This window comes from Atractosteus spatula, chromosome 9, assembly GCF_055471065.1.
Source record: "Atractosteus spatula isolate fAtrSpa1 chromosome 9, fAtrSpa1.hap1, whole genome shotgun sequence".
Taxonomy (NCBI): domain Eukaryota; kingdom Metazoa; phylum Chordata; class Actinopteri; order Semionotiformes; family Lepisosteidae; genus Atractosteus; species Atractosteus spatula.
Genome location: NC_142714.1, coordinates 9,908,205 through 9,924,956, shown reverse-complemented (window position 1 = coordinate 9,924,956; position 16,752 = coordinate 9,908,205). Strand labels below are relative to the sequence as shown.

Sequence of the window (16,752 nt, the reverse complement as noted above, 5' to 3'; positions counted from 1 at the left end):
TGTTTGCCGGGATAGGCTCCGAGTCCCCCATGACCCTGAAGTGAATGAAGTGGTTAGAAAATGGATGGATGAATGGTTGGTTGGATGTTCACAGCTAAAAGGGTGTTCAGTACATGATCATTTTACTGCTGTAGCCAGTCTTTCCTAGTTTAGTTACAGGAATGACATATACAACTAAACTAACTGAAAGATCTAGAGGCTGGCTCATTTTGTATGGTGGGTAGACTTTTTTTTGTTGTAATCTTGAGAAATCATGTGAAAAGAAGAGGAAAATAACCAAGAAAGCAAGAAATTACAAATCTTAAGTATTTTAATAAAACCAAGTAGGAATTTTACATTTTACCCATTTAGTGTTTCTTAGTTCTTATAAGAAGCTGGTTTGCTTGTTCCAGACAATGATGTCATAAAACCAGTACAACACAACAGATAAGTAGAATTAATATATATATGCTTGTGGCTGAGTAATGACTTAATCTCTAAGCATATATGCATTAAGTATGGTATTTTTATATTTAAAGTATTAATATGAGAATATAAAGAATAAAAACATTTCTGAAAGGGGCTGCAAGTATTTAAAGTTTAATAAGGCAGCAAGACAACTGGGATAAATACCAGTTTTGCTTAGATGCACTTTCTAGAATGCTTTATACCTGTACAGTATTTATTCAAAAAGTCAAAAGAATATTCTGAGAACAGGCTTTTGTACATTTTAAGTTCAGGAGTTCTCAACTCCAGATGAGTAATAATTTAATCATTAATAATTGTTTTAATACTGCAGTTGTAAATAAAGCATTAAATGAAGTGTTCTCAGGATAAACCAATCTTCCCTATCTAAAGCCAACAATCTCCTCCTACGACTTAACAAAACAAATTCATCCCCATTTTGAAAAAGCATGTATCTTTTTCCTTCCAATTATAAATGGTTCACCAACAAGCATGTTTCTAAACATACAATAACAGCAGTTTTGTAAAATACACACAGAACAGGAGACTGTTTTGCACAAGAAGGCAAAATCACTAAGTTCCAGCACTATATTTTCATTAAAAATCACCTGGTTGTAGCACCAAACTGTAGATTTCCTACTGTGCAATCTTCAAAATTATGCATGATTTTGCAACTGCCAAATCTAATTCAGTTGTACCTACCATATATATATTATTTTAGCTGAAGACTACAGTTATCAATGTAAACAAAAATGTTCAATGTCTTCAGCAATTTTAAATGTGCTAAGAACACATGTACTGGTCAGTAGGCCATATTATACAGTGTAGCCATATATCTTTAACTGCTGCACAGAATCTTAACATTGGTTTAAATTTACTTAAGTACTAAAAATATACCAAACATTAATCATATGCAGCGGCTACTATTTACCTGTACCCTGAGTTGTTGTGACATAAATGTAGCCTCCCAATATTACTTAATATGTACAACTGATTTAGTCAGTACACGAGAAACAACCTTAGCTACAGTGTCTGCAATTAAAGTGTTATGTGCGAAACAGAATAAACAAAAACAATAGAGCTACATCTAAACTATAATAAAGCCTGTTATTTATTTTAACTTAACTTGTACTGGAAACCCTGGACTATAACAACATATTAAGTAAAAAGTACTTTGATAATATTATGGTTGGTAATTAGTGAATTGTAAGCAAAACAAAACGTTCATTTTTGCTTTTTTCAGTTTTCTTGCTATTCAAAGGCAGAAAAGGTGCCTTGCTCTCATGAAAGTGTAGTTGAACCCTGAACTCGTCTTTTAAGACAGCATGGTAAAAGCTCCATACAAAATCTAAATGTAAACGCTTGCACATATTAAAAAAATATATTATCAATTAATGATAATCATGGGTTAAAAATACAGTAGGAATTGCTGGCCTTCTAAAAAAATATAAGATATTCTTTTCAACAGTTTCCAAGATTCTTTCTAGATTAACAACTAAGCATGAATGTTTTTACAGATGAATGTTAATGGCAGTGCTGAGCAGGCCTGGGCTTTTATTGAAAGAGAAGGTCAGCAAAGAAAAGCCCAGCAAGAACAATATTGTTAACCCTGTGCCAGTGTTCGCATTGCTGCCTCAGTGGATCTTCAGAGACTTGAGGTAATCGAAGATGGCTCCCAAGGCCCAGCTTGTTTCCACATTGTTCACCTTTTTGGTGAGCTGTAGATAAAGAACAGATCGTGTGTTAGACCAATGGAATCAGACATGCAGGATAAGTGTAGCTTGTTCATTTGACTGAACCACACATTCAAGTTCTTTCTTTCGGTTCTAGTAGATGGTAACATTCAATCGTTATATACAGGTGTATTAATACACAAAAATTGCACAGGTTGTTACTTGCAAAATATTTCAAAGTATAACCTCTCATTAGAAGGTCAAAGCTATTTGCAAAGACCTTCTTTATCATAGAAACTTTACAATGCAAATGTTTGACCTACAACTAAATTCACTGTCCCTGAACTGAAGAGCCTCTAAAAAGATCCAGCACAGATGAGACAATCATTCACATCATACAACTATTTATTAGTCCCTAAAAGTGACTTTTTAAGTGTCTTACATGCAGAACTGTGCTTTCTTTAAATCCAAACCCATCCTTCAGTAAGGCCGTGATGTACGTCATATCCATGCAGAGGAATGGACTTATTGGACGGTACTTTGTCATTTTATTGCATACTGAAATGTAAAATGAGAAATGCAATGAGTTAGTACCCTAAAACAAAAAAGCTTCTGCACCCAATAATTTTAATGCTCTATATACTTTGTTGGCATAATTTAGACAGTAACAGTGCATTGAAAACAACATTTTCCTGTGATGTAACAGCTGCAGTCCATATTTAAGGGTATTAAAATCACTTGAGAAGCACATGCTTAATTTTAAAGCCATACATCTGGAGTATGGAAGACAATCACATTTATTTAATGATTCAATGAAGATTTCAAACCAAGTAAAATAGATAGTTACTGTTTGGTGGGATAAACATGTCATTCAAAACATCATGAAAGACTACATTTAAGTTGTGCACAAGCTACCGAGTCAGGAAGAATAGCGCCAATTGCACTTGTAATTTGCATTGTCTGAGTAATGTAGTACTGACCGTTATTCAACAGCATGGTGTTTACTAAATGTTAGCTACCATCTTAGCTGCTAGCCAGTATTTCAAACGTATATAGCTGATGTCCTACAAGGGACTCCAACGAACAGCACTGCTTTGATATTAAATAAGCAAACAAGCCAAAACTGTATCCACCAAACATATACACCAGCTCCCCGAAGCTATTATCTTGTGGTTGTTCAGTAGACCAATTTACCCACAAACCTAATTCTAAGATATCTGCCAAAATCCTTCACCAGTTATAATAACCACTAAAAATGGCAATTAAACTAATTCCATTAGCAGAATAATACCAAAAAGTTTAGGGCAAGAACATGCCTGTGGGAGGAATGTATCTGACCAAGGAAAAATGAAAAGGATTGTGAAGGAGGGCTTGTGTGCATGAAGGATCGGCATGTTGTAGATGGATGGCTTAGCAATTGTGAAAGAAAGGTGGAGGAAAAAACACACAGGGTAGAAGCCTAGTCTTCAAAATAGGCATGACTCATAACGCATGAAGAACGGTAGGCCAACAAGCATTTTCACTGTGCCAAAACTTGCTAATATAGCAGACTCTTACAGGCCCTCACCTTCTTTGGCTTTCTTCTTAAAATCTCTTACTTCTACCACACCGCCCCGGGTACCATCTGAAATTCAAGAGCAACAGAGAGGAGAACATTTTTCTTTGAGAAGTAGTTAAAAGGCAGGAGGCACTCTCTAAACTCCATGACAATTTATTACATTTTAAAGTTTATTTTAGGGTCGAGTGTGTGCCTCCTGCTTTTCGAACTGTTTATGGTTGGCTTCCATTGGGCAACACCTTTTTAACTTCGGGTCTGCATTTTTTCAAAAACGTGTTTGCTTCACAATTTCTTCAACTCATCGGGCATTTTTTTCCCAACCAAATAAAATATTTTACCAAATACATGAACTGTTTGGTTTAATAACAAAGTAAATCGCTACAGGATTTCCAAACATAGGCATATTTTTGCACTGACAGTAAAAAGAGCAATAAATGCACAAACTCCACAGTGTGAGATGGCACTGCTCTAGGTATTCATTTTATAAATGGAAGATTCACAAAAGAGGAAAAACAAACATGCCCTAGTTACCTAAAAGCTACCTTCTTCAAATATTTAGAATTGAATTCCAGAATGTAAAATATTTGTTCATGCCTAATTCAGAACTACAAACTTACGGCAGCGGACTTTATTTAGCCTTAACAACACAAAGTTATGTTTTGCAAAGACATGACATTTAAATCGCTATAGGCTTTTGGGAATACTACTTTCTGTTTTTCTACCAGACAACCACATCAGCAATTTTAAATCGCCTCTCTGTCAGTCTACGTTTTTTTTTTTGAAGCGCGCTGCCTGGTGATTACAGGTTTTGGAAAGGGTATGTCTTAGTGCCTTAGTCCTGAGCTCTTCTGTGTCACTCACCGATCAGGCCTGAGTCAACAGCTCGGTCGAAGTAGTAAGAGAAGGCGTAGAAAGTGCTGCTGCCCTTAACTTCAAAGGGCTGGTGAACAATCCCCTTAACTACTTTCACAACTTCCTGATAGCAGTGCTTATATCCAGTGTAACCTGAAGTCAGACAGAAAAAAGACCAGTGAATAGAAGACGTACTCCTGAAAGACCTGGGCTTTTATTTTTTTGTCAAACTGCCTCTCACAGCAAGCAAGGATCCCACAGTCTTCCCCACAGTGCCCCTGCTGAGGTCTTGTCCTGAAGCACAGCCACCTCAGAGGTGGAAAACCTGATTTGTATTACCAATCCAAAATAACTTGTGGTACAGACAGTGATGGATATAGCTCGACACGACCTTTGGAAGAGGCAAGGCAACCAAGGTCCCCTTGTAAGTGACTCTACAGCAGCAGCTGCTGACAAGTGGTTCCCTCCCTTGTCTCTTGCAAGTTATTTTGGATAACGCGTGTCTACTAATAGACTAATTATAATGAAAAAATACATATGGCAAGCAAATCTTTCTGATTAAGAAAACATCAAATGGAAAGACTAGTCTGAACTGAGAAAGTCTTTTTTTATACATACTGAGCCAACAAAATCAGCTCATACAATTTTAAGATTGCGAGTTGGACTCAAGTCCCTGCATATTTCATGTTTTACAAATAGATCATGGAGTTTTCTTCAGGAACTCCATTTATATTTGTTTTTCTGCATTTCATACATGTATGTTAAAAAAAAAAACTTCATAAAAATATCTCACTATATTCACAGCGCCAGATGCACTGACATTACATCATTCCAACACAAAACCCCACAGGCAGTGGAATGAACACTCTGAGCCCAAGTCTCCCCAGAAGTCAGGTCAGGACTTCGACAGGCTCATACAGCAGACTGGTAAACCCCCAAAATCCTTTCTGCCCAAAAACTGGTTGAGGGCACAATGCTTAACTACACTGGAAGACATAAGTTAACAACAACAAAGTTGTGCGCAGCCCCTTGGGTTATCTATTTTTACCACATGACTGGGAGTGGTAAAACTAAAACCAGTTATTGCCTAAAAAATAATGACACAGTAAATATTCCAGAACCTTTTGGATACTTGATTGTGGTATAAAACTACTGTATTATTATAGATGCTAATTGACAATTTCACTGCACTTAAATATATGGTTGGCAATATTATTACTGCTAAAAAGTTCATGTTAAGAATGGTTTATTCTAAACGGAGCATTTTTTTTGCTTCTAGTTCTGGAGCTGTTTGGCAACAACTGGTTCATACTCAAATTTCCAAGGAAATCCAAGGCAAAGGAATTCCACATTTTACAAAGGAAATATTTATTTTACATTGATCTTTAACGCTAAAATACATTTAAACCATATCAAAAGAATTATAGTTTTAATATGCTGTTTTGTACTGTAATGAGGTCAGATTTAATGACTTGTGTCAGGGTCTAAAGTAAAATAAGGCTTAAATGGGTATTACTAATCTTTCTATTCTGAAAAATATATAACTAATAATAGTTAGAACTAGCTGTGAATATCAAGGTTTGACTTACCATCTGGGTTTCCACTGACTTTGTAAGTAATCCCACCAAAAGTCCAGTCCTCTTTAAACTTCTTAGGCAGACAAGTGCTTTTAAAGACTCTGTATTCTAATCCTGGAAGAAAAACCCACGGTTTTGTGGTTACCTGTATTTTCACATTTACAACAGGTCTGCACAATCATCTTTCTGTGAAGACAGTTTTGTGGCTATGAATGCTGAACACATACTGTAGCAACACAGAAAACAAAAAAATCGGTCGCACGGGCATATCTATGGACAAAACCACAGATGCAAAATAACATCCAAATACTGTCTATAAGCTCTATACATCTTGAGTTAAAGATCCAATTGAGGGGGTCCCTCATCTAGAGGTGCAGTGGTAAGGGCTAAAGATAAATGGTATAATTCAAATTTCAAATACCTTCTGCTCCCAGAGCTCCTAAAGTGGCAAGTCGAGCTGCTTTCAGTCCACATCCGAGGTAGCTGTGTGGGAGAACATTGAGAAAGACAAGCCATTACATATAAATGCATAACGGAGCCAACATATGTTCAGGTTAGAGCAAATAATGTAGGTGGTGTTGACAATGGCGAGCGGTTTCCAATAATGACAGGCGTTTTAGATTGAAGTTTATCATATGACATCACATTCAATTTAATCTGGGTACTGCAAATTCGAAGAATTAAAACTGGTAAAATCTCATAACTGAATCTGGTTACTTTGAACAATTTCTAGGCACTGTTGACTGCAATAAACAGAAGTGGGCATGTACAGTAAAAGTTAAAATGAGAAGTAAACCTGGTTATGATGTTCGTAAAAAAGGTACTCAAAAACCTATATACTGTACAGTCTGGCAAAGTTAACCAAACCATTACTTCCATTACAAAAGGGAAACAAGATCAGAGAGCACAAATGACGTAAAGTACAACTCTAAAGTACAAGTCTCGCTCTGGACTGAGTTAAACTAACAAACAGCTGTGCTTGCATGTAGCACACAGTCAAGTCATACTTTAGAAGCCCATTCATCAAGGTCCTACAAGAACTATCTTGATGAGGTTCTTGGAACAGTAAGTTCTGAGTAACTGGATAAGCAAGGTGGCCAAAATGGTCTCTCCAATTCCAAAGCTAGGACCACATTGTGATTATTTTTAGTCATTTCAGCACAAATGCCAAGACACACATGACCATTGACAAGAGTTTCTTTTTCTAACTCAAGGTTAACATAATGGAGAGTCACAGGGGCGCACTGTGATTGCAAAGACAGAAATTAATTTGGGGGCTGAAAGTGGTCAAGCAACAATTCACTAAACTTATTCCTGAGGCACAACGTACCTGTGAGTGTACAGTTGATAAGTGGTGTTGAACATATCAAATTTCGCAATGTAATCGGCTGGGGCTGTCAGAATTGTTTTCTGTGGATGAAGACAAATCAAATTTAGTAACTCCTACTTCAGTAAAAGATAATCATCAATTTAACTGGCTGGATATTGTAAGGTTTGAAATCGAATAGGAAAAGATGTCTGAATTTGTGTTTACCTTGGATTTTGGAAGGAAACTTATCTGGGTTGAGCCTCCACCTAAATCCAGGATTCCAACTGTCTTTCGACTTTTTGCATAAAGGTGACCTGAAAAAACAATTAAGCTTCTGAAATCTCAATCATTAACTTACTAGAATTATGTTAAAAACCCATAGTCTTTACCTATATGGGTGAAGCCCTACTGCAGCATTATAAACACCAGTCAAACATAGTTCATAGTTCAGTAAACTGCTTGCTAAATATACAGAACATGCTCTTATTTAAATGGCAGTGTTTTATTTAAATAATTGGACTATGTTCCCGTCCACAAAAGCCACAGACTGGTGTTTTCATGTCAGTTCCAACTCAAGTACTGAAATTGTTGGTGTGTGAGGTGTGTTTAGTGCCAGAAAAACAAACATACACTTTTTCTAAGGCTCTAATGAGGGTTCATAATCAGGTGTATTTATGTGATGCTCAAAACCTCAACATCTCAGAGATCTTGCAAAAAGATGTGATCCAGTGCTGCAGGGCAGTTCCCAGCCTCCGCCAGTATCACAGCATGATGCAATTAAAGACTTTGTGTGCTCATACATTCAAGGGCTGCATGCAGTTGTAACTAAAAAAATACATCAGTAAAACCTTACCTGTTAAAAAGTTGACCGTAACCCAAGCTAAAATCCCTAAAAAAGAGACAGACCAAAAAAAAAAACTAAATGAATATGTAATCTCTTGACAGGCCAGGTTTCAACTTAAGTTTAATCAAATTAACCAGGAAAGACAAAGAAAAGGTTGTAGTGGTAAAGTATTAGTTGGATATGGGAGGCACTTAAGAAACCCACTCCATCGCTGTGCCTGGTGGTTAGAACTCTTCTATCGGGGTTTGAGAAAGCCCAGTAAATTACTTCAAGCCTGCTCTTTGTGCATGTCTGGGACCTATACAATTAAAATGATGGCATTACGCATCTAAACCTGCTGAAGTATACAAAGCCTTTAAATGAGAGGTGTGGAAGAGCAATTAATAGGAAATGCGGGTGGAAATACTGACAAATTTACTTAATTGCAAGATGAGGTAATAACAGGCTGTGCCTTAATGAGTGCTCTGTGAAGATAACATGACCCAATGCATATGCTTACATTTCCCAAGGAGGCTGTTTTTAATTTAAGTGCAACAGTAACATGCAATAAATGCAAATCAACATTTCAGTAAATTTCTATTTAGCATCATATACCATGAAATTTAGCATATACTATGACACTTTATAAATGTTCTCTTCAATGAAAAGATTATGCATCTGAGGCCTCCCAAGACACACATTTCCATTACACTGTCTGTAATTTGATATCACATTTTTGCAGGCAATACCTATGCAGTTTTAAAGCATCACAATGATATGTTAGTTTTATAGGATTTAATGACGATTTACCTTCATTTGTTCCATTCATTATGCTAACACTGTTATTTGACACAAGAAAAGGTGATTCTTCAAAAACTTCTTGAACCTGGAAAGCAAAATGCAGGTTGCCTTTTACAATAAATACATCAACATGAAATATGCCAAATAATTTTAATTTACTGATGACAAATTTTGCAATGAAAGCCATGAAAGAGTTAAAACTGTGAGTAATCAATATTGACTCAAAGAATTTAGAGGTTATCCAATAATGTATTAAACATGAAGTACTAACATTCACTATTTCACATAGTTCAGAAATTAAATGAGCCAGTTAGCCTGTAATGAAATACAGGATTTCTTCTGAAATCATGTTTTTTGTAGAATAACTAAATGTATACCTGTACCTAAAATTAGTTTTATCATTACAGCTAATCAAAATCTGCTCTTTGGTTTTCCTGTAAAAGTGACTTCATAAAATCTGTGGCTCTAGGATAGGTTCTGGTAGCTCAGACTCACACCAGGACATGGGATTTCCGATAATGGATAAACGGATCAAGGTAACTGGAGGACTTTAAAAACAGATTCCCTTCTTTTAAGCTTTTGATATAATAGAGATCAGCCTTTCCTAAGGACTTGTCAGGACTATACAGTTTTAGCTGCTGTGGTGCAGCACTTAGGCAAAAGTACAGCGGTACTTTTGTTTCTCCCAATAGTCATTGACAAACATGCAAAAGCTATTATCAGTCATACCTCCTCAAGCAGAGCCTGTGCTTTCTCTTGTGGGAGCAGTCTGAGCCCGGCTGTAGCTTTTAAAACCACAGGAGTCTTTTTCCACTGGGGCCGAGGCACTGTCTTCTTTGCAACCTTCAGTAACTGCCTCACCGTATTTCCGCCCTAGGTTGAAGAAAAACACGAGACAATCAAAAGTTGAAAAATCTATTTATATATTTAAAACCTCATTCTTAGTCATCGGTAAGTACCAAGGAAACACACAATGACAAAGAACAACCAGCATCTCATAGCCCCTCAGTATCAACGACAAGACCCAAAGCCTCTTTGTATTAAAAATTCATCATTTTAACATGACAATCTACATTTTGCTCCCTGTAATTACATCTAACATTTGATTTCAAAAACACGTTTTCCACTAAGAACCGAGACAGTTTTTTTTCAGTGGAGTATACCAAGTGGTTTGAGACCACAGTTTGTGGACTGTATAGAATCCAGTTTCCTTTTTGTTACATGTGAGTTCCAAATTGTAATTATGACATTTCTTGTGGTAAAGCAACATTTAAAGAAATAACACTACGTTTACCCACCTTATCAAACAAAAAATACACCATAAGGGGCACATTTGCATAAAAACAGTAAGTGATTGTAAGTCATTTAGCTTAAAGTTAAAATACACTGTTACTGCAAAAGCAAACGAGAGTTGTACCATTTCAGGGTTATCAGCGTATGCGGACAGCCCAGGTTTCACGGACTGGAACATTTCTTTGTCCAAAACAGGTAGCCCAGCTTTAGAGACAGAAACCACACAAAAAACATTAATTGTACTCTGAAACAAATCTGCAGTTTATCAGGGTAAATGGAAATTTAAATTCACATTGAATTGTGTCAGTGGTTTACAGGAATGAAAATACTAGCTTTATAAAAACTAAATGGATAGTGTGCACGCTTTCAAAGTTACAGTGCAGAAAAATCTTGCAGTTCTGTACATTCAGCTGTCGTTTCATGTTAATGTTGTGCACTAAATATGGGCACGATTACATGTAGTAATAAAAGTCTCATCATGCTTATCAATCATATAATCTTGTATACTCTTGCACATTTATGTCTTTTCCGTGACTTATAAAAATGGCTTAACACTGAATATAAGCTCCCTGCAGAAATAATAGGCTAGAACAGCACTGTTAGTTACAAGTCTGAAAAACGCACAGAAATGATCAACATCAATACACCCAGACACGTCGCGTTATATATTTGTTTTAGCACATTATGTGAAATGATCGAACAAAAAACAAGGCAGACATGCCGAGATGCAGCACAGAGAGCACACGAGCCGCAGCTGAAACCGTACCTGGGTCTTTCTGAATGAAGGTGTAGACGTGGATCCGGGTGCCGGTGCTCCCTGCGTCAAACATGATTCCATAGAACGTGCGGCTGGCGTTGGCAGGGCGGGTGATGGTGGGCAGGATGTTTTCCATGCTGGATGAGAAATCAAGGTTGTAGAACTCTCCCTTCACAAGGGAATTCCTAGCCAGAGCGCAGAAGCACGTCACCAGGAGAAGGAGTCTGTGCAGAATCATCTTTGCTGTAACCGGTTGAAAGTTTGGGAACTTTGCTTGGGGGGGGTCAAAATAACAAAAAGGGATTTTTCTGTATCTTGAAAGCGGTGTGTGCTCACAACTCCAGTCTGCCTTCACCAGCCTAGATGGAGAAACTGAGAGACAGGGAGAAGGAGAGAGTGGGTATGAAGCTCACTCACACAGTTGTCTGGTCATCCATTTACTGTATATAAAGACATAAGGAGCTGGCAAGTTGCCACACCTACTAAGGCTATCAACCAATCAAGTTGAGTTCCATCCCAATTACTCTAAACATTGCTCTTACGAAAGAGCTGGATATCAAATACCTGCCTACAGCAACATTTAATTTTTTTTTCAGATGCTGAAACCGGCAATAATTTCATTTTTCCGTCTTAAGTGGGCAAGCTGGAGCCAAAAAGCCCCCTAAAAGAAGAAAAAAAAAAGAAGGATATATTGGGACTTCAAAACACTTGGCTTGCTGAAGCATTGGTCTTAAAATAAAGTTTATGGGTGTATTTAATTAAAACTTACAGGGTTACATGCTTTTCAAAACTCCTCTTTAGAATCTTTGGTGCTACAAGTTTCTTGGCTTCAACATGCAAACTTCAAATTACTCAAATTCAACCAATTTCCTAAAACAGCAATGATGTCAGGAATTTAGCTAATTAAGAATAGATGACTACTTAATTTAGGGCTCAAGTTGCTTTATACATAGCAACTGCAAATTAACATCCTAAAACAACACTTTATTATGTGTTTTTATTTTATAAGTGATGAAAACTGTTTTTCTTTATTTAAAAAAAGATAAAAAAGCAACCTAGACATTATCTAATTTACAGCATGACCTTGTGGTAAAGGAATAAAATGCCTTTACAACTGTTAAAACAAGAAAGAGCTACTACTGTATGAAGTCAAGGCTGAAATTTAAATATCGGCTTCAGAGAAATATTGAAAGACAAAGTACAAATTATAGCAGAAGGAAGTAGACACAGAATAATGCTTTTAAGCATTATAAATTAAAGTTGAAATGAAACAACACACTACACAAAAGATGTGTGCTTTGTACTGTTTAGCTGTTGCCAACTGGTAATAATATTTGTGCTTGTGAGCATGTGCATAACTTTCATCAAACCTGACCCAAACATGTTTTCTCATATAAAGCATTAAGAAATGATTAATAATAGACATGTATACCACTTAAAACCATACTGATGTCCTTAAAAACTGACCTGATGTGATAAGTGTTGCTCTTCTCCCATTATACTACATGCTGTAAAGCCATGCACATGTGAAATGGTAACATTTTAGCCGGCTGGCATGAATAGGAAAAAATGTGTGTAATCATCACACTCCCACACATCTCTATAGTAACCACAGGATTTCCAAAAGAAAAAAAAAATAGTGAAAGACAACTTTTAGAATGAAAAGCATTATCGGCAGCGTTTTTTCTTCTGCAGTGGGTGGCAAGTTTCAAACCTCATGTTTATCTTTATCTGCCATTCAGTTTCTTGCTATGTCATTCATAAATGATCAGCTTCCTGGGCGATGTGATTACACCCAGGTGATCTGAGTTTGAAATTGCAATTAAGAACAACGGAAAACCCTGCCCACTACAGGAGCTACTAAACTGGACTTACAATGGATTTTTCCACAGCTCACCAAATAACCTTTACCACCCCGACAGGTACTGTAGGCAAAACCAAACGGGAATGTAACTGCACGCTGGATTTTGTTTTTACCCAGAATGTCCTCCTTTTGACATAAGACAGCCTGCCTCTTGCCCAGAGGGTGACGATAAGAGCCACTGTTTGTGCCTGTGCCCATCTCTGGACAGAGCTGAGCAGTGGGCAGGCAGCAGGCCCACAGAGAGGCTTCTGTGAGAAGAGTGAGGGAGCGCTGGGTCGAGGTCTTCAGAAAGGACACGACAGGAGGAGCCTGGCGCCGGCATTGACCACTCACGCCATTCCAATCCCGGGATGCTACGCTGTGTTGCACTCTGTTCCAACACTGTAATTTGTACTATAAATATGGCACTTTTCCCCTTCTTCTCCCAATTTTTTCAATCCTGCGGTTTCTCTTCTTTTTTTTTTTTACAATTCTGTGGTACACCAACATATTTCTTCTCCCTCTCTGTGCCTGGATGTGCTGGTCCTCCTGAGGAAAATCTACCTTACAATGTAACTCCTTTATTTTCCTGAGTTAATAATGGACGTGTAGATCAGAAAGCAAATTCATTGTTAGCAGTGACTTAGAACCAAATTACTCACACCTTGCAACAGCCAGGAAAATCACAGTTTGCTCACTTATCACTTGCAGTTGGTGAAACAGATCCGCACAAACTTAGTCCTGAATGCACAACAGGTCTTAGCCATTCTTTACTATATTCATGGGACACAGAAACCCCAAATCATGCAAATTTCTGTGCATAAAAGAAGATAATCCTGCTTTGCATAGACTGAGTGAGAAATAAACAGGAGCCGTACATTCATAAAAGTCAGTATTTTTTTCCTTCTCTGTCTCTAGGTTTTAAAATGTATGCCCTAACAAAAAATGTCAGTGTAGAGCTACTCGCCCATATTGTTTGGTGAAGAACATTTGGCTATTAGACAACTGGCACAACACCAAATGCAATGAGTAGGGTTTTGACATTCCAGTTCTTAAACAAGTGGCTGGTCTCAACACTAACAGTGGTACAGGAAAAAGCTTTAGCCTAGTGAAATCTTCTGTGAAGTAGAAAATGACTGTTAAACACCTACAGTAGTTTACTGAAATCAATACAGCTTAAAAAACTCAGAAATGACAAAAGGTAAAGGTACTTTATAATTTAGTTAAGACTTAACTACAGATCGTGATGAATCTGCATCTTGTCTAATTTTAGTGTTTTGCAGATAATTTTTTTAATAACTGCAGACAACGCTTAGCATTGTGCATGCAGCGAATCTTAACACATAATTAACTCTGCTTGTCGGGATTTGGCAAAGCCACTACCTTTTTTCTTTAAATCCAAGGGTCTTGAGTCACGGCAGTTCCCAACACGTTAAGGCAAATCATGTAAAGATGACGACAGCATACTGTCCTTCGGAATGAATGAATAAAAACTAATGTGATCGCTACAACAGCCGATCTACAATGGATCGAAATCAAGTAAGGGCACTGTTAAGGAATACAAGTTTCATTAATAGTGCAAAAGGCCAGACCAGACAGCTAAAAACCGCCTGTAAAACGTGTATCTTCAGCTATATCAAAATCAGTGACAGCAGTCAATCTAAAAATTACTGATGGGGCAATAAGACATTTGCACACCTAAGATTACATCTGACTTTGCTGTACTTTTTTTTCCAAATGGCCAGTAACAAACATACTGGCTTGTGAAGTTCTTCAAGCCATGTGAATCCTTGTCTTTCCCAGCTTCAGGCAAGGTCTCTGTGAGAGTGCCTGTGTGTTTATGGATGAACATGTCGGAGATTAAACCAGTCATCTGTAATGAAATATTCATTAAAGATGTGCCTCTAATGTTGTCAGCAAAAGCATCACTTTGCTCTTATTTATACACAATACCTACAAATGAACAAAAAAAGTCAAATGCAGCAACTATTAAAGTGGCTTTGCAGTACATAGACTTCTTCGCTTCATGCAAAGTTGTGTTCATCTATTGCTGTCCTTCTTATTTACCTTTAAAATTCAGTTTGTGGGTGTCCTACCCAGAATGTGCGTTGTAAAGCTCTTAACATGCCATTATGACGCCAGTGATAATCACAGTTTAGAAAAAAACTTTTTTTTATTTTGTTTGCTCTCTCATAGCAATTAGCTTTAAATTTAGTTGGTAAAATCCATATAGTTTGCCAATACTAAATGCTATAAGCTTAAATATACAGCAGCTACACCCTTACATTTTGTGATTTATTTATTTTTTCATGGAATGTTCTTTGAACTGCTTCCAGTGTCTTGATCCTACACTATATAGCCTTTGCTGATGTGATTTTGTACAAATGTGATCCAGGCAGGACGACAGAACATCAAAAATATGTCCAACCCTAAATACGCACTTTACATCTCTGAATGCTAGGTTTTCTGAAATCTGCCAAGTCAACTGTAATTTGTTTTAATGTTGTGGCTTCTTTTTCAGCTCATGTAATCTGTACAAGCATCTGCAAGTGACAAGTTACTTGAAGACTCAAACGTTCTGGAAGCTATCTGGAGTCCCTTTCAAGGTTAGTCCAGACGTTGCAAATATTCAGGATGCTGTTTGCTGTAGTGCAAAGGCAGGACTCTCATAGATGATGAGCCAGTCAGTGGCTTTCTGGTGATACAACTCTCAAGACTCACTTCTGAAAAAAAAAAAACAGTTCTCCGGCAGACCTTTCACCACAATCCCAACTCTTTTCGTCAGTCAAATGCAGATTCTTCAATTAGTGGCACAATCAGAGGATCTGGTAGCGTCAATGGTAATGAGCACTCAAATTATTCCCGCTTAACACGTCTTTAACACATCTGTAATTAAATCTGTTGCAATCAATTTGGTAGCTTCAAGTGACACAAGACACTTACAAAAAAATTGTGCTTGTGATGATGCCCTCTGCATTTCTAATTAAAACATGGATGAGCCATGGATATAGCCCACTGCAGACACCATGAGATGAGTGACTATTCTTAGTCACTAATTGGGGTATATAAAACATTTAAGGCTTTCATGACGGGTGCTTTCCATGCAATTTCTAGATTTAAACAAAGTCTCAGTATGAATTCAGTGTTTCACTGATTATTTAACCATGTATAGTGCTGTATGTCACTATAATGAATATTGTGTGTCATGTCTCTACTCAGGACGAAGACATTAAGTGAAATAATAAAATCATCAAATTCTATAACTTAAAACTAAGGTGTGCTGCTTTTTGATCTCTCACCAGAAAATATCCTACGTTTCTTGAACTTGTTTCGTAGTAAACAACTTCAGTAATTAATGGAACGGCTTAAGCAATTAAATATTCATTAAGCACTATAAATACTGAAGGAACTGGGGTCCAGACCAACGTTTAAACAATCGGTTAAACACTTTATACCCGCTTAATGGACCATCAGGGTCCCAGGGGCTAGATGTACGATTGTGTGTGTACGGACAGTGACGATTTGGATACCTAAACTTTAAAGTAATGGAGTACATTTTCCAGCAAACTTTGATCAGCAGCACCGCTGTTCCTTAACTTCACAATCCCCAAATCATTGCGTATAACCTCTCCACCCAGCCCCTTCATGAACTACAAAAAATCACTGAAACTCACCTGCCGTCAGTACGGTGAGGCTCCAGCCGGTCAACAGACTTTCTTAAACTTGAACATGATAAAACGACAAACGACATAGGGGCAACGCGTCTCAATTCTGTACATTGTTCAGGAGCAGAGCGTCAGTTAACGAAATGCTTTCGAGATG

At 37.3% G+C, this 16,752-nt stretch overlaps 1 protein-coding gene across 1 annotated transcript; it reads right to left on the bottom strand.

The window, feature by feature from the left end:
• Window positions 1-295: 295 nt before the first annotated feature.
• Window positions 296-12,718, bottom strand: entpd5a (ectonucleoside triphosphate diphosphohydrolase 5a). The gene is made up of 13 exons (XM_088925074.1): window positions 11,097-12,718; window positions 10,455-10,534; window positions 9,767-9,910; window positions 9,047-9,122; window positions 8,267-8,302; window positions 7,639-7,727; window positions 7,435-7,514; window positions 6,526-6,587; window positions 6,117-6,218; window positions 4,537-4,680; window positions 3,685-3,741; window positions 2,560-2,675; window positions 296-2,162 (listed from the first exon to the last, which is right to left on the bottom strand). The coding sequence occupies exons 1-13, from the start codon at window positions 11,323-11,325 to the stop codon at window positions 2,079-2,081; spliced, it is 1,299 nt and encodes a 432-aa protein (XP_088781200.1). The 5' UTR covers window positions 11,326-12,718; the 3' UTR covers window positions 296-2,078.
• Window positions 12,719-16,752: the final 4,034 nt, after the last annotated feature.